General features: G+C 45.5%; 1 protein-coding gene across 1 annotated transcript in view; it reads right to left on the reverse strand.

The window, feature by feature from the left end:
- Positions 1-18: 18 nt before the first annotated feature.
- Positions 19-21,567, reverse strand: part of LOC118402060 (contactin-associated protein-like 2) — a 100,121-nt gene continuing 78,572 nt past the window's right edge. Inside the window, exons 23-25 of the mRNA XM_035799922.2 lie at positions 9,076-9,306; positions 3,938-4,012; positions 19-3,848 (exon numbers count right to left, since the gene is read on the reverse strand). Of these exons, the coding sequence (XP_035655815.1) occupies positions 3,649-3,848; positions 3,938-4,012; positions 9,076-9,306 (506 nt within the window). The 3' untranslated portion in view covers positions 19-3,648. The remainder of the gene's footprint in view (positions 3,849-3,937; positions 4,013-9,075; positions 9,307-21,567) is intronic.

Genomic DNA, 21,567 nt, shown 5'->3' on the forward strand with positions numbered 1-21,567 from the left:
AAGCAACCACACTCTTTGTATGGCAAGGCTTGTTTAATGATTTATATTAAGACAAAATCACATTACGTATGCAATCTCAAGCCTAACATACAATACTGAACATAAGTAACAAATTAAATGCATTTTGGGGGACATGATCTTAAGCCACTGTAAAAGACAATTTTTTACAATTAGTTTTTCACACAGAATTAAAGAGAACTGCCATTTAATTGTAATGAAAAATTAAAATATTATAAAAAGGCTTTTGCACATCATCCCTCAAACATACAAAATATTTCCATGTAATTCATGTAAAATATATTGTACTGCAATGTGGTACTGTTTTAGTTTACATATCATGCTGCTAATGAAAGTAAAAAATTGTAATAAAACGCCAATTGTTAATTTGACAAGTGGTTATCAGCAACATAAAAAGTGTATTATCCATTATCAGTATGCGATAATATTGAAGTGTTAGTCTGATGTGAGCTCATGCTTTGTCATAGTGTTGCTCTACAGTAATTGTCCTCTGATTATTTTAGCTTACAAAATAGTAAGCTTTGATACAGTTGCAACTTGACTATTACCACATATAGTTTGTGATATTCAAATGAGCAAAACTATCTGAAGCACAATAAGCCAAACTGTACCCTTGTGAGATGCAGAGGGTTTTGTGTGGAATCATAATAGCCTACATGACAAAATATCAACAAACAATGAAGCAATTACCAAATAATAAGTGGTGCAAAATTGCTGTGGGCATGTGGAATGCTGACATGTAAGGAGGCATGCCTTCAGTTTGCAGAATGCTGTTACAGCCTTCAGCAGTAACCGCTAATAATTGTATGTTCATTGCAAAGGTTTTCATTACTCTCTCTCATGCTGTCTACATTCCCCTTAGCCTCTCTAATCCCCCAGTTCTTGTCTTCTGCTCAACCCACATGATGTGAATATGAGCATCTTAACGTGGGAAAGGCTGACATAGAAAGCATACTTGAGTCTTGTTGGCACTTGTAAGAGAGAAACGTTTAATATTGTGGGGCATTCTGAAAATAAGAAAATGAAAATTAGTAGACATTAAACCTCACTGTACTCTAACAATCATATACAGTAAAATATTACATAGTACCACATGATGCCAACAAAGCCATACAAGTTCAGGTATTAATTAAGAGCGTGTATACAGTTGTGGCCAAAAGTTAAGAATGACACATTCATTTTCAATGTCTGCTGCCTCAGTTTGTATGAGGGCAATTTGCAGATACTCCAGAATGTTATGAAGAGTGATCAGATGAATTGCAATCAATTGCAAAGCCCCCCAAAAATGTCCACTGCATTTCAGCCCTGCCACAAAGCTGACATCATGTCAGTGATTCTCTCGTTAACACAGGTGTGAGTGTTGACGAGGACAAGGCTGGAGATCAATATGTCATGCTGATTGAGTTCGAATAACAGACTGGAAGCTTCAAAAGGGTGGTGCTTGGAATCATTGTTCTTCCTCTGCCAACCATGGTTACCTGCAAAGAAACATGTGCCGTCATTGCTTTGCACAAAAAGGGCTTCATAGGCAAGGATATTGCTGCCAGTAAGATTGCACCTGAATCAACCATTCATCTGATCATCAAGAACTTCAAGGAGAACGGTTTAAATTGTTGTGAAGAAGGCTTCAGGGCGCCCAAGAAAGTCCAGCAAGCGCCAGGACCGTCTCCTAAAGTTGATTCAGCTGCAAGATCAGGGCACCACCCGTACAGAGCTTGCTCAGGAATGGCAGCAGGTACATGTGAGTGCATCTGCATGCACAGTGAGGTGAAGACTTTGAGGATGGCCTGGTGTCAATAAGGGCAGCAAAGAAGCCACTTCTCTCCAGGAAAAACATCAGGGACAGACTGATATTCTGCTAAATGTACAGGGATTGGACTGCTGTTGACTGGGGTAAAGTCATTTTCTCTGAGGAATCCCTTTTCCGATTGTTTGGGGCATCCGGAAAAAAGCTTGTCCGGAGAAGACAAGGTGAGCGCTACCATCAGTCCTGTGTCATGCCAACAGTAAAGCATCCTGAGACCATCCCTGTGTGGGGTTGCTTCTCAGCCAAGGGAGTGGGCTCACTCACAATTTTGCCTAAAACACAGCCATGAATAAAGAATGGTACCAACACATCCTCCGAGGTCAACTTCTCCCAACCATCCAGGAACAGTTTGGCGATGAACAATGCCTTTTCCAGCATGATGGAGCACCTTGCCATAAGGCAAAAGTGATAACCAAGTGGCTCAGGGAACAAAACATAGATATTTAGGGTCCATGGCCAGGAAACTCCCCAGACCTTAATCCCATTGAGAAATTGTGGTCAATCCTCAAGAGGTGGGTGGACAAACAATACCCACAAATTCTGACAAACTCCAAGCATTGATTATGCAAGAATGGGCTGCCATCAGTCAGGATGTGGCCCAGAAGTTAATTGACAGCATACCAGGGCGGATTGCAGAGGTCTTGAAAAAGAAGGGTCAACACTGCAAATATTGACTCTTTGCATCAACTTCATGTAATTGTCAATAAAAGCCTTTGACACTTGCAATTATAGTTCAGTATTCCATCTGACAAAAATATCTGAAGACACTGAAGCAGCAAACTGTGAAAATTAATGTCATTCTCAACTTTTGGCCATGACTGTAGTGTATCACTGTCCATGGGGACAGCTGAACTTAAGCCATGTTCTTTCATTTTCCTTTTAGCAAATAGCAACCATCATAAATACATCCCTATTGGCCTTAGTGTTTCAAGGGACAGTCAGTGGGCCCATAATGAAATAGTCTAAAACAGAAGGCTAAGTGGCTGAACCCTGAAGGCACATTGGGTTAAGCCAGATATTGTCATTTCTATAACTGATATGCTTGTTTGTGCTATAAACCTTTTCATAACAATATCATAGCAATTCCCTTACAAATGTCCCCAAATGTGAACCTGTCATCTCATACCAGATTACAATCTTTCCAGGAAGAACCATCACGTAGCAAGACTGGGCAAAACAGATAAAGCACGCTGAATAATTTGGTACAAAAAAAATTTGGCGAGATAAGACACATTTGTGAGGAAATACAAGTGCTACTGTGTGGAATGGTGCAATGAAGGGATGCCATAATCTTGAAGCATGCCATTGTATTATACACAAAGGACTGCAGTGCAATCAAATTAGCACATTACAATACAATGTCAATGTCTGACATAAACCTTAGTTTTGTGTTTTTTTAAACTGTGTAGGCATAGTCTTGTCTCATTTGGCAGCAAAGGAAATAAGTATACAGTTTGTGCTTGACCCACTAAATGCAGGCATAAACATCTCTACAATCAAAGCTCAAATCATTAAGACATATCAACTGTAATGCAAAAATAAATAAAAAAGTTAAATAATTTCATCTCCCCCCATTCTCAGTTCAGTGGATGCAGTAATTGAAATAATGGCTCCATGTGAATGACTGATATCATGTTGACAAAACTCCTCACTCAATGTAAATACATTATAGACAAGCCAGCCAAAGCACAAATCTAGTCCAAGGGGACATCTCCCTAGTCCACAATGACGCATCATTCATCCCTCATCAAAGAAAGCCTTGCCTTCACACAGCGAAGAGCAATGGGCACACCTCTGCCCAGTACCAAAATGTGAATGTCCAATTAGATGAACCACTCCTTCTTGCTCTCATCAATGGTTTCTGTGAAGGCGGGGTCATTGACAATGATGGCTGCATCGGCACAGTCCGCAGACTCCGCCCCTTTGGCCTCGTTGGTGTGGTAGGAGCCCTTGTGACGGAACATATGGCGAATCAGGAACACCAGGGTGCAGAGGATGGTGAAGATGACCACAGCAATGATACCTGCAAGTACAACGGACATTGAGGAACATGACCTTTAAAAACATCAACAACCCTGTATAGTCAGCGAGTTGGTTACTGCTCCTACTCACCTCCGATAACTGCAGAGTTCTGATCAACTCCATCCCGGCTGACTCTTTCCTCATTGAATGGGAATACAGCACCAGCTGAAAAAGTAAACAAAAACAAAATCTCAGCTACAAAATATCTCCGCCCCAAAATAATCCAACAATGCTAAAAAAAAAATGTAAATGCTGTCACATGTTTTAGAGACAGAATATGTCAATTGTAAACTGGCACACTTTGACATCTATTAAAACAACTGGACAGGAGATGTACACTGAGTATACTAAACATTTCCATGACCGACTGACCAGGTGAATCCAGTTGAAAGCTAGGATCCCTTATTGATGTCACTTGTTAAATCCACTTCAAATCAGTGTAGATGAAGGGGAGGAGACAGGTTAAAGAAGGATTTTTAAGCCTTGAGAGAATTGAGACATGGATTGTGTGCCATTCAGAAGGTGAATGAGCAAGACAAAAAACACAAGTGCCTTTGAACGGGGTATGGTAGGTTTGTGGCAAGAACTGCAACGCTGCTGGGTTTATCACACTCGATAGTTTCCCGTGTGTATGAAGCATGGTCCACCACCCAAAGGACATCCAGCCAACTTGATACAACTGTGGGAAGCATTGGAGTCAACATCAGCCAGCATCCATTTGGAACACTTGACACCTTGTAGAGTCCATGCCCTGACGAATTGAAGCTGTTCTGAGGGCAAAAGGGGAGGGGTACGCAACGCAATATTAGGAAGGTATAGCATGCAGTATATGCACAGTATGTGAGTCTATGGGGGAAGTAGGAGTGGGCTCAAGAGTCAAAAGTGGCAGTCTACTTTTTTTTCTTTCAGCTGACATCTCTGTGGGCACTAGTCCATTTGAGTGGATCCTGCAGAATCTGTGCAAATGCCCCCCCCAAAAAACAACAACATTTTAGTCATTTAGCAGATGTTCTTATCCAGAGGGACTTTTAAAATTATATTTCTTACATTCAGTCATCTAACAGAGTCCCATCCAGAGAAGCAAACGACAGATCTTCCACAAGGTAAAAAAATGGGGACCTGAACCAGAACTATCAGGTCGACCGATTTTAATTAGGGCCGATTTCAAGTTTTCATAACAATCGGAAATCGTTATTTTTGGGCGCGGATTTGCCGATTATTATTATTTTTTTACACCTTTATTTAATCTTTATTTAACTAGGCAAGTCAGTTAAGAACACATTCTTATTTTCAATGACTGCCTAGGAACGGTGGGTTAACTGCCTCGTTCAGGGGCAGAAAGACAGATTTTCACCTTGGTCAGCTCGGGGATCCAATCTTGCAACCTTACAGGTAACTAGTCCAACGCAATAACGACCTGCCTCTCTCGTTGCACTCCACAAGGAGACTGCCTGTTACACAAATGCAGTAAGCCAAGGTAAGTTGCTAGCTAGCGTTAAACTTACCTTATAAAAAACAATCAATCATAATCACTAGTTAACTACACATGGTTGATATTACTAGATATTATCTAGCGTGTCCTGTGTTGCATGTAATCTGACTAAGCATACTAAGCGTATCTGACTGAGCGGTGGTAGGCAGAAGCAGGCGTAAACATTCATTCAAACAGCACTTTCGTGCGTTTTACCAGCAGCTCTTCGTTGTGCGTCAAGCATTGCGCTGTTTATGACTTCAAACCTATCAACTCCCGAGATGAGGCTGGTGTGACCGAAGTGAAATGGCTGGCTAGTTAGCGCGCGCTAATAGTGTTTCAAACTTCACTCGCTCTGAGCCTTGGGGTGGTTGTTTCCCTTGCTCTGCATGGGTAACGCTGCTTCGATGTGGTGGCTGTTGTCGTTGTGTTGCTGGTTCGAGCCCAGGGAGGAGCGAGGAGAGGGACTGAGGCTATACTGTTACACTGGCAATCCTAAAGTGCCTATAAGAACATCCAATAGTCAAAGGTTAATGAAATACAAATGGTATAGAGGGAAATAGTCCTATGATAACTACAACCTAAAACTTCTTACCTGGGAATATTGTCCTCCAATCGGTATCGGCATTGAAAAATCATAGTCGGTCGACCTCTACTATCAGCCCTCGGACTAAGCCCCCAACTGCCAGGTCAACAGACCACCAGCCCTCCAATTTATTTGTTGTTATTCTGTCTCACTGTTCAAATAAACCTACCATTAAAATTATAGACAGATCATTTCTTTGTCAGTGGAAAAACGTACAAAATCAGCAGGGGATCAAATACTTTTTTCCTCCACTGTATTTCAACTATGCTGTGATGTTTAACATACAATTTGAATCTATCTAATCGAATAGAATCCAGAGTGCGAGTTGAGGATAAATACTTTTACTAAGAGTATTAGTAATTGACTGACCAGATCTCTCAACAATACTATTTCCAAGGTCAATTTTTGATAAATGTTATGCATTTTCAGCCATTCCTGAACCTGAGACCAGAAACAGGTTACCTAAGTGCAATACCAAAACAAATTGTCTATTGATTCTGTATCCTCACAACAAAATCTGCAGGGCTGCGATGATTGATTCTGTGCAATAATTCTGTGCAATAATTTTAGCTGAAAAGCATGAAGTCTTGAATCTTGCATTGTTTTATATATCAACTCATACACCTTGTCCATGGAATCGCTACATAAAAAATATCTTCCCAGCGATTTACAATTAAGAGCTTGGTGGGACAACCACATACAGTGGTGAGAACAAGTATTTGATACACTGCCGAGTTTGCAGGTTTTCCAACTTACAAAGCATGTAGGTCTGTAATTTTTTTTATCATAGGTACACTTCAACTGTGAGAGACGGAACCTAAAACAAAAATCCAGAAAATCACATTGTATGGTTTTTAAGTAATTAATTTGCATTTTATTTTTTATTTTGGTACAGTAACCTTTGTTTGCAATTACAGAGATCACATGTTTCCTGTAGTTCTTGACCAGGTTTGCACACACTGCAGCAGGGATTTTGGCCCAGTCCTCCATACAGACCTTCTCCAGATCCTTCAGGTTTTGGTGCTGTGGCTGGGCAGTACGAACTTTCAGCTCCCTCAAGATTTTCTATTGGGTTCAGGTCTGGAGACTGGCTAGGCCATTCCAGGACCTTGAGATGCTTCTTACAGAGCCACTCCTTAGTTGCCCTGGCTGTGTGTTTCGGGGTGTTGTCATGCTGGAAGACCCAGCCACGACCCATCTTCAATGCTCTTACTGAAGGAAGGAGGTTGTTGGCCAAGATCTCACGATACATGGCCCCATCCATCCTCCCCTCATTACGGTGCAGTCGTCCTGTCCCCTTTGCAGAAAAGCATCCCCAAAAAATGATGTTTCCACCTCCATGCTGCACGGTTGGGATGGTGTTCTTGGGGTTGTACTCATCCTTCTTCTTCCTCCAAACATGGCGAGTGGAGTTTAGACAAACGCTCTGTCTCATCAGACCACATGACCTTCTCCCATTCCTCCTCTGGATCATCCAGATGGTCATTGGCAAACTTCAGACAGGCCTGGACATGCGCTGGCTTGGGCAGGGGGACCTTGCGTGCGCTGCAGGATTTTAATCCATGACGGCGTAGTGTGCTACTAATGGTTTTCTTTGAGACTGTGGTCCCAGCTCTCTTCAGGTCATTGACCAGGTCCTGCCATGTAGTTCTGGGCTGATCCCTCACCTTCCTCATGATCATTGATGCCCCATGAGGTGATCTTGCATGGAGCCCCAGACCGAGGGTGATTGACCGTCATCTTGAACTTCTTCCATTTTCTAATAATTGTGCCAACAGTTGTTGCCTTCTCACCAAGTTGCTTGCCTATTGTCCTGTAGCCCATCCCAGCCTTGTGCAGGTCTACAATTTTATCCCTGATGTCCTTACACAGCTCTCTGGTCTTGGCCATTGTGGAAAGGTTGGAGTCTGTTTGATTGAGTGTGTGGACAGGTGACTTTTATACAGTTAACAAGTTAAAACAGGTGCAGTTAATACAGGTAATGAGTGGAGAACAGGAGGGCTTCTTAAAGAAAAACTAACAGGTCTGTGAGAACCGGAATTCTTACTGGTTGGTAGGTGATCAAATACTTACGTCATGCAATAAAATGCAAATGAATTACTTAAAAATCATACAATGTGATTTTCTGGATTTTTGTTTTAGATTCGGTCTCCCACAGTTGATGCTTTGTAAGTAGGAAAACCTGCAAAATCGGCAGTGTATCAAATACTTGTTCTCCTCACTGTATCTCAGTCATAGTAAGTACATTTTTCTTCAATAAAGTAGCTAATCAGCAAAATCAGAGCTAGGAGGGGAAAAATCAAGTACTGGTTCACGAAATACTTTGTTTTTTGTTATTTTCACAAACACACATGTACACACACACAGTAGTGCAGGGATCGCAGATGCCTCTTACAGGGAGCTTACAAATGCTGATTTCTCACCTTTGGAGCACTATGCAAGGCTAAGATCAAATGATAAAAGGATTGTCACTCTTATTCTAATTTTTCATCTAAAATTCTATTTGTCTTTTACTATCAGTGGTGTAAAAATCAATAACTGAAAAGATCAACCCACTACTACCATTAGGCCTAGCTGTAAGATAATTGAACTTGTTAATATTAATCCTTACCAAAGCAGTAGCACTAAAATGACTTCTGACCTATTGAAACCTCACATATGCCTCCATAGGTTAAACATACAGCATAGTCACTGAGAGATGGAGTTTCATACCCTAGTACAGAGCAGACCATTCTCAGAGCAGGCAGGAGATGGATCTTGTGTTTCCCAGCAATATTTCTCATGTATCTGGAAAAGCTCACCCAGGATCAATACACTGACCCAGTAATAACCACCCTGTAGAGCTATCCGCAGGAGCTAAACAGCACATGGGTTTAAATGGTACAATAGCTGGAGGAGAAGAAAAATACCACCATTAAATATAACGGCTTGACGTTACAATGAAATATCAGATCTCTTTGGAGAACTGAGTGGACCGCTGGTGCTGCCAGTTGACTGCTGACAATTCATCTACTATACACACTAACGGCCTTACCGTAAATACGCAGTATTCAAGATGATGGAACAAGACGTAAAACCACAAGAATAGAATCCCATGACACTGTATGAATAAATGGTTCCATTGGCTGGACAATCAAAGTAGATAGATAAATACACAATGATTTACTGTACCTGAGTCCATGTGCCAGGGATCGTTGGCAGCAGCCATTGGTGAGATGGTGAGAGGAGACGCCCCACAGTTTGACTCCACTAGAATGCCCTGGGTGGTCACCGGGGCGACGATGCCAGACCTCAGTGCTGCCTTCAGAGGGGCGATGTTGTTGAAATGAACTCTGGACAGACAGCCCACAAACCCTGGAGTGTTGTACTTCTCTATGAGGACTGGGTCAATCTGGCCAGTTTCTGATCAAAACCAAGACAAATTAAATTAAAACATAACAGCAGTTCTGGATTAGATAGGAGTTCTTCCTTATGGTATCCCTGTCAACCTAGGTGAAATGTATAGACCTTGAGTGTATCAGTGCACAGTAGAGCCACAGCTCCACTTGTGTGGAGCTGCTGACTGATTCTATCTGACCACTTAATACTGGTCTACCACCACGATGCACTACTACTCAGCACACTGCAATACTGTAAACCTCCCCAGTTTGATTTATGTTCACTGGAATCTAGCCTCTGGTTGGTGATCCTGTATTCCCAATCCCTAGTCTCCCACTACATGACAGACAGGCAGCTACTGTACAAGCTCCTACTGCAGACATAGACTCCCAATAGACCAGGGAAAACAAAGTATCCAATTCTACTGCAATACAGTATTCTCCAAAGGTGGCAAAAGAAGAAGAATTTCACAATTTTAAGGTTACATGTAAGAAGGATGTTTCATATGCCCCCGGGTTAAAAAAAAAATACAAAACACATCCTGTTTGGAACATTAGCCATGCATTGTGCCATTCATGATCCCAATACCTACAGGAAGAAAAGTCACCATCTTAAACCAATGATAAAACTACAGTGGCAAGGTATGTTAAAAGCAACATAGGCCTACCCTACAGTATATCCTGTATAGGAAATGCCAATCTAAAACAAATCTTACAACCACAAATCACAAGGTCAAGGTTTACAATAAGTCTCCCCAATACCTATGTATTTAGTGTAGTTACAGTTATGTTGTTATCCAAAACACTATGCCACCTCAAGTTAGTCAAATACAGAAGAGTAGTACCTTTATGCCCTGTTGTCCTCCCTGAATGTAGTGATGCTTGTTCTGCCTCTACCTTGCAGACCCTCTATCCACAGCACAAGTCCTTGCCTTATACAGTGCTACCACTGGCCGCGGTACACCTGTCCATGATCGTCTGTACACCTGTCCATGTCCATGATTGTCTGTACACCTGTCCATGTCTATGATCGTCTGTCTATGATTGTCTGTCTGTCTATGATCGTCTGTCTGTCTGTCTGTCTGTCTGTCTGTCTGTCTGTCTGTCTGTCTGTCTGTCTGTCTGTCTATGATCGTCTGTCTGTCTGTCTATGATCGTCTGTCTGTCTGTCTATGATCGTCTGTCTGTCTGTCTATGATCGTCTGTCTGTCTGTCTATGATCGTCTGTCTGTCTGTCTATGATCGTCTGTCTGTCTGTCTATGGTCGTCTGTTTGTTTGTCTGTCTGTCTATGGTCGTCTGTCTGTCTGTCTATGGTCGTCTGTCTGTCTGTCTATGGTCGTCTGTCTGTCTGTCTATGGTCGTCTGTCTGTCTGTCTATGGTCGTCTGTCTGTCTGTCTATGGTCGTCTGTCTGTCTGTCTATGGTCGTCTGTCTGTCTGTCTATGGTCGTCTGTCTGTCTGTCTATGGTCGTCTGTCTGTCTGTCTATGGTCGTCTGTCTGTCTGTCTATGGTCGTCTGTCTGTCTGTCTATGGTCGTCTGTCTGTCTATGGTCGTCTGTCTGTCTGTCTGTCTGTCTATGGTCGTCTGTCTGTCTGTCTGTCTATGGTCGTCTGTCTGTCTGTCTATGGTCGTCTGTCTGTCTGTCTATGGTCGTCTGTCTGTCTGTCTATGGTCGTCTGTTTGTTTGTCTGTCTGTCTATGGTCGTCTGTCTGTCTATGGTCGTCTGTCTGTCTATGGTCGTCTGTCTGTCTGTCTATGGTCGTCTGTCTGTCTGTCTATGGTCGTCTGTCTGTCTGTCTATGGTCGTCTGTCTGTCTGTCTATGGTCGTCTGTCTGTCTGTCTATGGTCGTCTGTCTGTCTGTCTATGGTCGTCTGTCTGTCTATGGTCGTCTGTCTGTCTATGGTCGTCTGTCTGTCTGTCTGTCTGTCTATGGTCGTCTGTCTGTCTATGGTCGTCTGTCTGTCTGTCTGTCTGTCTGTCTATGGTCGCCTGTCTATCTGTCTGTCTATGATAGTCTGTCTGTCTGTCTGTCTGTCTGTCTATGTTCGTCTGTCTGTCTATGGTCTGTCTGTCTGTCTATGATCGTCTGTCTGTCTGTCTGTCTGTCTGTCTGTCTGTCTGTCTATGATCGTCTGTCTGTCTATGGTCGTCTGTCTGTCTGTCTGTCTGTCTATGGTCGTCTGTCTGTCTATGATAGTCTGTCTGTCTGTCTATGATCGTCTGTCTGTCTATGGTCGTCTGTCTGTCTGTCTGTCTATGGTCGTCTGTCTGTCTATGGTCGTCTGTCTGTCTGTCTGTCTATGGTCGTCTGTCTGTCTGTCTGTCTGTCTGTCTGTCTATGATAGTCTGTCTGTCTGTCTATGGTCGTCTGTCTGTCTGTCTATGGTCGTCTGTCTGTCTGTCTGTCTATGGTTGTCTGTCTGTCTATGGTCGTCTGTCTGTCTGTCTGTCTGTCTGTCTGTCTGTCTGTCAATGGTCGTCTGTCTGTCTATGGTCGTCTGTCTGTCTGTCTGTCTATGGTCGTCTGTCTGTCTGTCTGTCTATGGTCGTCTGTCTGTCTGTCTGTCTGTCTGTCTGTCTGTCTGTCTGTCTGTCTGTCTGTCTGTCTGTCTGTCTGTCTGTCTATGGTCGTCTGTCTGTCTATGGTCGTCTGTCTGTCTGTCTATGGTCGTCTGTCTGTCTGTCTATGGTTGTCTGTCTGTCTGTCTATGGTCTGTCTGTCTGTCTGTCTATGGTCGTCTGTCTGTCTGTCTATGGTCGTCTGTCTGTCTGTCTATGGTCGTCTGTCTGTCTGTCTATGGTCGTCTGTCTGTCTGTCTATGGTCGTCTGTCTATGGTCGTCTGTCTGTCTGTCTGTCTATGGTCGTCTGTCTGTCTGTCTGTCTGTCTGTCTATGGTCTGTCTGTCTGTCTGTCTGTCTGTCTGTCTGTCTGTCTGTCTGTCTGTCTGTCTATGGTCGTCTGTCTGTCTGTCTGTCTGTCTGTCTATGGTCGTCTGTCTGTCTGTCTGTCTGTCTGTCTGTCTGTCTGTCTGTCTGGTCGTCTGTCTGTCTGTCTGGTCTCTGTCTGTCTCTGTCTGTCTGTCTATGATCGTCTGTCTGTCTGTCTGTCTGTCTGTCTGTCTGTCTGTCTGTCTGTCTGTCTATGATCGTCTGTCTGTCTATGGTCGTCTGTCTGTCTGTCTGTCTGTCTGTCTGTCTGTCTGTCTGTCTGTCTGTCTATGATTGTCTGTCTGTCTGTCTGTCTATGGTCATCTGTCTGTCTGTCTGTCTATGATAGTCTGTCTGTCTGTCTATGATAGTCTGTCTGTCTATGGTCTGTCTGTCTGTCTATGGTCGTCTGTCTGTCTATGGTCGTCTGTCTGTCTGTCTGTCTGTCTATGGTCGTCTGTCTGTCTGTCTGTCTATGATAGTCTGTCTGTCTGTCTATGGTCATCTGTCTGTCTGTCTGTCTGTCTGTCTGTCTGTCTGTCTATGTCTGTGTCTGTCTCTGTCTGTCTGTCTATGGTCGTCTGTCTGTCTGTCTGTCTATGGTCTGTCTGTCTGTCTATGGTCGTCTGTCTGTCTGTCTGTCTGTCTGTCTGTCTGTCTGTCTGTCTGTCTGTCTGTCTGTCTGTCTGTCTGTCTGTCTGTCTGTCTGTCTGTCTGTCTGTCTGTCTGTCTGTCTGTCTGTCTGTCTATGTCGTCTGTCTGTCTATGGTCGTCTGTCTGTCTATGGTCGTCTGTCTGTCTATGGTCGTCTGTCTGTCTGTCTATGGTCGTCTGTCTGTCTGTCTATGGTTGTCTGTCTGTCTGTCTATGGTCGTCTGTCTGTCTGTCTATGGTCGTCTGTCTGTCTGTCTATAGTCGTCTGTCTGTCTGTCTATGGTCGTCTGTCTGTCTGTCTATGGTCGTCTGTCTGTCTGTCTATGGTCGTCTGTCTATGGTCGTCTGTCTGTCTGTCTGTCTATGGTCGTCTGTCTGTCTGTCTGTCTGTCTATGGTCGTCTGTCTGTCTGTCTGTCTGTCTGTCTATGGTCGTCTGTCTGTCTGTCTGTCTGTCTGTCTGTCTGTCTGTCTATGGTCGTCTGTCTGTCTGTCTGTCTGTCTGTCTGTCTGTCTGTCTATGGTCGTCTGTCTGTCTGTCTATGGTCGTCTGTCTGTCTATGGTCTGTCTGTCTATGATCGTCTGTCTGTCTGTCTGTCTGTCTGTCTGTCTGTCTGTCTGTCTGTCTGTCTGTCTGTCTGTCTGTCTGTCTATGATCGTCTGTCTGTCTATGGTCGTCTGTCTGTCTGTCTGTCTATGGTCGTCTGTCTGTCTGTCTGTCTATGATAGTCTGTCTGTCTGTCTGTCTATGGTCATCTGTCTGTCTGTCTGTCTATGATAGTCTGTCTGTCTGTCTATGATCGTCTGTCTGTCTATGGTCGTCTGTCTGTCTATGTCTGTCTGTCTATGGTCGTCTGTCTGTCTGTCTATGGTCGTCTGTCTGTCTGTCTGTCTATGATAGTCTGTCTGTCTGTCTATGGTCATCTGTCTGTCTGTCTATGGTCGTCTGTCTGTCTGTCTGTCTATGGTCGTCTGTCTGTCTGTCTGTCTATGGTCTGTCTGTCTGTCTGTCTATGGTCGTCTGTCTGTCTGTCTGTCTATGATAGTCTGTCTGTCTGTCTGTCTGTCTGTCTGTCTGTCTATGGTCATCTGTCTGTCTGTCTGTCTATGATAGTCTGTCTGTCTGTCTATGATCGTCTGTCTGTCTATGGTCGTCTGTCTGTCTATGGTCGTCTGTCTGTCTATGGTCGTCTGTCTGTCTGTCTGTCTGTCTGTCTATGGTCGTCTGTCTGTCTGTCTGTCTGTCTGTCTGTCTGTCTGTCTGTCTATGATAGTCTGTCTGTCTGTCTATGGTCGTCTGTCTGTCTGTCTATGGTCGTCTGTCTGTGGTCGTCTGTCTGTCTGTCTGTCTGTCTGTCTGTCTGTCTGTCTGTCTGTCAATGGTCGTCTGTCTGTCTGTCTGTCTGTCTGTCTGTCTGTCTGTCTGTCTGTCTGTCAATGGTCGTCTGTCTGTCTATGATAGTCTGTCTGTCTGTCTATGATCGTCTGTCTGTCTATGGTCGTCTGTCTGTCTGTCTGTCTATGGTCGTCTGTCTGTCTATGGTCGTCTGTCTGTCTGTCTGTCTATGGTCGTCTGTCTGTCTGTCTGTCTGTCTATGATAGTCTGTCTGTCTGTCTATGGTCGTCTGTCTGTCTGTCTATGGTCGTCTGTCTGTCTGTCTGTCTATGGTTGTCTGTCTGTCTATGGTCGTCTGTCTGTCTGTCTGTCTGTCTGTCTGTCTGTCTGTCTGTCTGTCAATGTCGTCTGTCTGTCTATGGTCGTCTGTCTGTCTGTCTGTCTATGGTCGTCTGTCTGTCTGTCTGTCTATGGTCGTCTGTCTGTCTGTCTGTCTGTCTGTCTGTCTGTCTGTCTGTCTGTCTGTCTGTCTGTCTGTCTGTCTGTCTGTCTGTCTATGGTCTCTGTCTGTCTATGGTCGTCTGTCTGTCTATGGTCGTCTGTCTGTCTATGGTCGTCTGTCTGTCTGTCTATGGTCGTCTGTCTGTCTGTCTATGGTCGTCTGTCTGTCTGTCGTCTGTCTGTCTGTCTATGGTCGTCTGTCTGTCTGTCTATGGTCGTCTGTCTGTCTGTCTATGGTCGTCTGTCTATGGTCGTCTGTCTGTCTGTCTGTCTGTCTGTCTATGGTCGTCTGTCTGTCTGTCTGTCTGTCTATGGTCGTCTGTCTGTCTGTCTGTCTGTCTGTCTGTCTATGGTCGTCTGTCTGTCTGTCTGTCTATGTATGTCTGTCGCTGTCTGTCTGTCTGTCTGTCTGTCTGTCTGTCTGTCTATGGTCGTCTGTCTGTCTGTCTATGGTCGTCTGTCTGTCTATGGTCGTCTGTCTATGATCGTCTGTCTGTCTGTCTGTCTGTCTGTCTGTCTGTCTGTCTGTCTGTCTGTCTGTCTATGTCGTCTGTCTGTCTGTCTGTCTGTCTGTCTGTCTGTCTGTCTGTCTATGGTCGTCTGTCTGTCTGTCTGTCTATGATAGTCTGTCTGTCTGTCTGTCTGTCTGTCTATGGTCATCTGTCTGTCTGTCTGTCTATGATAGTCTGTCTGTCTGTCTATGATCGTCTGTCTGTCTATGGTCGTCTGTCTGTCTATGGTCGTCTGTCTGTCTATGGTCGTCTGTCTGTCTGTCTGTCTATGGTCGTCTGTCTGTCTGTCTGTCTGTCTGTCTGTCTATGATAGTCTGTCTGTCTGTCTATGGTCAGTCTGTCTGTCTGTCTATGGTCGTCTGTCTGTCTGTCTGTCTATGGTCGTCTGTCTGTCTGTCTGTCTGTATTCTGTCTGTCTGTCTGTCTGTCTGTCTGTCTGTCTGTCGTCTGTCTGTCTCTGTCTGTCTGTCTGTCTGTCTGTCTGTCTGTCTGTCTATGGTCTGTCTGTCTGTCTGTCTATGATCGTCTGTCTGTCTGTCTATGATCGTCTGTCTGTCTGGTCGTCTGTCTGTCTATGGTCGTCTGTCTGTCTGTCTGTCTGTCTGTCTGTCTGTCTATGGTCGTCTGTCTGTCTGTCTGTCTGTCTGTCTGTCTGTCTGTCTGTCTGTCTATGTAGTCTGTCTGTCTGTCTATGGTCGTCTGTCTGTCTGTCTATGGTCGTCTGTCTGTCTGTCTGTCTGTCTATGGTCGTCTGTCTGTCTGTCTGTCTGTCTGTCTGTCTGTCTGTCTGTCTGTCTGTCTGTCTGTCAATGGTCGTCTGTCTGTCTGTCTGTCTGTCTGTCTGTCTGTCAATGGTCGTCTGTCTGTCTATGGTCGTCTGTCTGTCTATGGTCGTCTGTCTGTCTGTCTGTCTATGGTCGTCTGTCTGTCTGTCTGTCTGTCTGTCTGTCTGTCTGTCTATGGTCGTCTGTCTGTCTGTCTGTCTGTCTGTCTATGGTCGTCTGTCTGTCTGTCTGTCTGTCTATGGTCGTCTGTCTGTCTGTCTGTCTGTCTATGGTCGTCTGTCTGTCTGTCTGTCTGTCTGTCTGTCTGTCTGTCTATGGTCGTCTGTCTGTCTGTCTGTCTGTCTGTCTGTCTGTGGTCGTCTGTCTGTCTGTCTATGGTCGTCTGTCTGTCTGTCTGTCTGTCTGTCTGTCTGTCTATGGTCGTCTGTCTGTCTGTCTATGGTCGTCTGTCTGTCTGTCTATGGTCGTCTGTCTGTCTGTCTATGGTCGTCTGTCTGTCTGTCTGTGGTCGTCTGTCTGTCTGTCTGTGGTCGTCTGTCTGTCTGTCTGTGGTCGTCTGTCTGTCTGTCTGTGGTCGTCTGTCTGTCTGTCTGTGGTCGTCTGTCTGTCTGTCTGTCTGTCTGTCTGTCTATGGTCGTCTGTCTGTCTATGGTCATCTGTCTGTCTATGGTCGTCTGTCTGTCTATGGTCGTCTGTCTGTCTGTGGTCGTCTGTCTGTCTGTGGTCTGTCTGTCTGTCTGTGGTCGTCTGTCTGTCTGTGGTCGTCTGTCTGTCTGTGGTCGTCTGTCTGTCTGTCTGTGGTCGTCTGTCTGTCTGTCTGTGGTCGTCTGTCTGTCTGTGGTCGTCTGTCTGTCTGTCTGTGGTCGTCTGTCTGTCTGTCTGTCTGTCTGTCTGTCTGTCTGTCTGTCTATGGTCGTCTGTCTGTCTATGGTCATCTGTCTGTCTATGGTCGTCTGTCTGTCTGTGGTCGTCTGTCTGTCTGTGGTCGTCTGTCTGTCTGTGGTCGTCTGTCTGTCTATGGTCGTCTGTCTGTCTGTCTATGGTCGTCTGTCTGTCTGTCTGTCTGTCTGTCTGTCTATGGTCGTCTGTCTGTCTGTCTGTCTGTCTGTCTGTCTATGGTCGTCTGTCTGTCTATGGTCGTCCGTCTGTCTGTCTATGGTCGTCTGTCTGTGGTCGTCTGTCTGTCTGTGGTCGTCTGTCTGTCTGTGGTCGTCTGTCTGTCTGTGGTCTGTCTGTCTGTGGTCGTCTGTCTGTCTGTGGTCGTCTGTCTGTCTGTGGTCGTCTGTCTGTCTATGGTCGTCTGTCTGTCTATGGTCGTCTGTCTATGGTCGTCTGTCTGTCTGTCTGTCTATGGTCGTCTGTCTGTCTGTCTGTCTATGGTCGTCTGTCTGTCTGTCTATGGTCGTCTGTCTGTCTGTCTATGGTCGTCTGTCTGTCTGTCTATGGTCGTCTGTCTGTCTGTCTGTCTGTCTGTCTATGGTCGTCTGTCTGTCTATGGTCGTCTGTCTGTCTATGTGTCATCTGTCTGTCTGTCTATGGTCGTCTGTCTTTCTGTCTGTCTATGATCGTCTGTCTGTCTGTCTGTCTATGTTAGTCTGTCTGTCTGTCTATGATCGTCTGTCTGTCTGGTCGTCTGTCTGTCTGTCTATGGTCGTCTGTCTGTCTGTCTATGGTCGTCTGTCTGTCTGTCTATGGTCGTCTGTCTGTCTGTCTATGGTCGTCTGTCTGTCTGTGTGTCTATGGTCGTCTGTCTGTCTGTCTGTCTATGGTCGTCTGTCTGTCTGTCTATGGTCGTCTGTCTGTCTGTCTATGGTTGTCTGTCTGTCTATGGTTGTCTGTCTGTCTATGGTTGTCTGTCTGTCTATGGTCGTCTGTCTGTCTGTCTGTCTGTCTGTCTGTCTGTCTGTCTGTCTGTCTGTCTGTCTGTCTGTCTGTCTGTCTATGGTCGTCTGTCTGTCTATGGTCGTCTGTCTGTCTATGGTCGTCTGTCTGTCTGTCTGTCTGTCTGTCTGTCTGTCTGTCTGTCTATGGTAGTCTGTCTGTCTGTCTATGGTCGTCTGTCTGTCTATGATCGTCTGTCTGTCTGTCTATGATAGTCTGTCTGTCTGTCTATGATCGTCTGTCTGTCCATGGTCGTCTGTGTGTCTGTCTGTCTGTCTATGGTCGTCTGTCTGTCTGTCTGTCTGTGGTCGTCTGTCTGTCTGTCTGTCTGTCTATGGTCGTCTGTCTGTCTGTCTGTCTATGGTTGTCTGTCTGTCTGTCTGTCTGGTCTGTCTGTCTGTCTGTGGTCGCTGTCTGTCTGTCTGTCTGTCTGTCTATGGTCGTCTGTCTGTCTGTCTGTCTGTCTGTCTGTCTGTCTGTCTGTCTGTCTGTCTGATCGTCTGTCTGTCTGTCTGTCTATGATAGTCTGTCTGTCTGTCTATAATCGTCTGTCTGTCTGTCTGTCTATGGTCGTCTGTCTGTCTGTCTATGGTCTCTGTCTGTCTGTCTGTCTATGGTCGTCTGTCTGTCTGTCTGTCTATGGTCGTCTGTCTGTCTGTCTGTCTGTCTGTGGTCGTCTGTCTGTCTGTCTCTCTATGATCGTCTGTCTGTCTGTCTATGGTCGTCTGTCTGTCTGTCTATGGTCGTCTGTCTGTCTGTCTGTCTGTCTGTCTGTCTGTCTGTGGTCGTCTGTCTGTCTGTGGTCGTCTGTCTGTCTGTGGTCGTCTGTCTGTCTGTGGTCGTCTGTCTGTCTGTCTGTCTGTCTGTCTGTCTGTGTCTGTCTGTCTGTCTGTCTGTCTATGGTCGTCTGTCTGTCTATGGTCGTCTATCTGTCTGTCTGTCTGTCTGTCTGTCTGTCTGTCTGTCTGTCTGTCTGTCTGTCTGTGGTCGTAGTCTGTCTGTCTGTCTGTCTGTCTGTCTGTCTATGGTCGTCTGTCTGTGGTCGTCTGTCTGTCTGTCTGTCTATGGTCGTCTGTCTGTCTGTCTGTCTATGGTCGTCTGTCTGTCTGTGTCGTCTGTCTGTCTGTCTATGATCGTCTGTCTGTCTGTCTGTCTATGATCGTCTGTCTGTCTGTCTATGATAGTCTGTCTGTCTGTCTATGATAGTCTGTCTGTCTGTCTATGATAGTCTGTCTGTGTCTGTCTGTCTATGATCGTCTGTCTGTCTGTCTGTCTGTCTGTCTGTCTGTCTATGGTCGTCTGTCTGTCTATGGTCGTCTGTCTGTCTGTCTATGGTCGTCTGTCTGTCTGTCTATGATCGTCTGTCTGTCTATGGTCGTCTGGCTGTCTGTCTGTCTATGGTTGTCTGTCTGTCTGTGTGTCTATGGTCGTCTGTCTGTCTATGGTCGTCTGTCTGTCTGTCTGTCTATGGTCGTCTGTCTGTCTGTCTGTCTGTCTGTCTGTGTGTCTATGGTCGTCTGTCTGTCTATGGTCGTCTGTCTGTCTGTCTGTCTGTCTATGGTCGTCTGTCTGTCTATGGTCGTCTGTCTGTCTGTCTGTCTGTCTGTCTGTCTGTCTGTCTGTCTGTGGTAGTCTGTCTGTCTGTCTGTGGTAGTCTGTCTGTCTATGGTCGTCTGTCTGTCTATGGTCGTCTGTCTGTCTGTCTGTCTATGGTCATCTGTCTGTCTGTCTATGGTAGTCTGTCTGTCTGTCTGTCTGTCTGTCTATGATCGTCTGTCTGTCTGTCTATGATAGTCTGTCTGTCTGTCTATGATAGTCTGTCTGTCTGTCTATGATATTCTGTCTGTCTATGATCGTCTGTCTGTCTATGGTCGTCTGTCTGTCTGTCTATGGTCGTCTGTCTGTCTATGGTCGTCTGTCTGTCTATGGTCGTCTGTCTGTCTGTCTGTCTGTCTGTCTATGATAGTCTGTCTGTCTGTCTATGTCTGTCTATGGTCGTCTGTCTGTCTGTGTGTCTATGGTCGTCTGTCTGTCTGTCTGTCTGTCTATGGTCGTCTGTCTGTCTATGGTCGTCTGTCTGTCTATGGTCGTCTGTCTGTCTGTCTGTCTATGATCGTCTGTCTGTCTATGGTCGTCTGTCTATGGTCGTCTGTCTGTCTGTGTGTCTATGGTCGTCTGTCTGTCTGTCTGTCTGTCTGTCTATGGTCGTCTGTCTGTCTATGGTTGTCTGTCTGTCTATGGTTGTCTGTCTGTCTATGGTCGTCTGTCTGTCTGTCTGTCTGTCTATGGTCTGTCTGTCTGTCTGTCTGTCTATGGTCGTCTGTCTGTCTGTCTATGGTCGTCTGTCTGTCTGTCTGTCTATGGTCGTCTGTCTGTCTGTCTGTCTATGGTCGTCTGTCTGTCTGTCTATGGTCGTCTGTCTGTCTATGGTCGTCTGTCTGTCTATGGTCGGTCTGTCTGTCTGTCTGTCTGTCTATGATCTGTCTGTCTGTCTATGGTCGTCTGTCTGTCTGTCTGTCTGTCTATGTCTGTCTGTCTGTCTGTCTGTCTATGTTCGTCTGTCTGTCTGTCTGTCTATGGTCGTCTGTCTGTCTGTCTATGGTCGTCTGTCTGTCTGTCTGTCTGTCTGTCTGTCTGTCTGTCTATGATAGTCTGTCTGTCTGTCTGTCTATAATCGTCTGTCTGTCTGTCTGTCTGTCTATGGTCGTCTGTCTGTCTGTCTGTCTGTCTCTGTCTGTCTGTCTGTCTATGGTCGTCTGTCTGTCTGTCTGTCTATGGTCGTCTGTCTGTCTGTCTGTCTGTCTGTGGTGTCTGTCTGTCTGTCTATGGTCGTCTGTCTGTCTGTCTGTCTGTCTGTCTGGTCGTCTGTCTGTCTGTCTATGGTCGTCTGTCTGTCTGTCTGTCTGTCTGTCTATGGTGTCTGTCTGTCTGTCTGTGGTCGTCTGTCTGTCTGTCTGTGGTCGTCTGTCTGTCTGTCTGTCTGTCTGTGTGTCTGTCTGTCTGTCTGTCTGTCTGTCTGTCTGTCTATGGTCGTCTGTCTGTCTATGGTCGTCTATCTGTCTGTCTGTCTGTCTGTCTGTCTGTCTGTCTGTCTGTCTGTCTATGGTCGTAGTCTGTCTGTCTGTCTGTCTGTCTGTCTGTCTGTCTGTCTGTGGTCGTCTGTCTGTCTGTCTGTCTATGGTCGTCTGTCTGTCTGTCTGTCTATGGTCGTCTGTCTGTCTGTGATCGTCTGTCTGTCTGTCTATGATCGTCTGTCTGTCTGTCTGTCTATGATAGTCTGTCTGTCTGTCTATGATAGTCTGTCTGTCTGTCTATGATAGTCTGTCTGTCTGTCTATGATAGTCTGTCTGTGTCTGTCTGTCTATGATCGTCTGTCTGTCTGTCTGTCTGTCTGTCTATGGTCGTCTGTCTGTCTATGGTCGTCTGTCTGTCTGTCTATGTGTCTGTCTGTCTGTCTGTCTATGGTCGTCTGTCTGTCTATGGTCGTCTGGCTGTCTGTCTGTCTATGGTTGTCTGTCTGTCTGTGTGTCTATGGTCGTCTGTCTGTCTATGGTCGTCTGTCTGTCTGTCTGTCTGTCTGTCTATGGTCGTCTGTCTGTCTGTCTGTCTGTCTGTCTGTCTGTCTGTCTGTCTGTCTGTGTGTCTATGGTCGTCTGTCTGTCTATGGTCGTCTGTCTGTCT

This window comes from Oncorhynchus keta, chromosome 23, assembly GCF_023373465.1.
Source record: "Oncorhynchus keta strain PuntledgeMale-10-30-2019 chromosome 23, Oket_V2, whole genome shotgun sequence".
Lineage (NCBI taxonomy): Eukaryota > Metazoa > Chordata > Actinopteri > Salmoniformes > Salmonidae > Oncorhynchus > Oncorhynchus keta.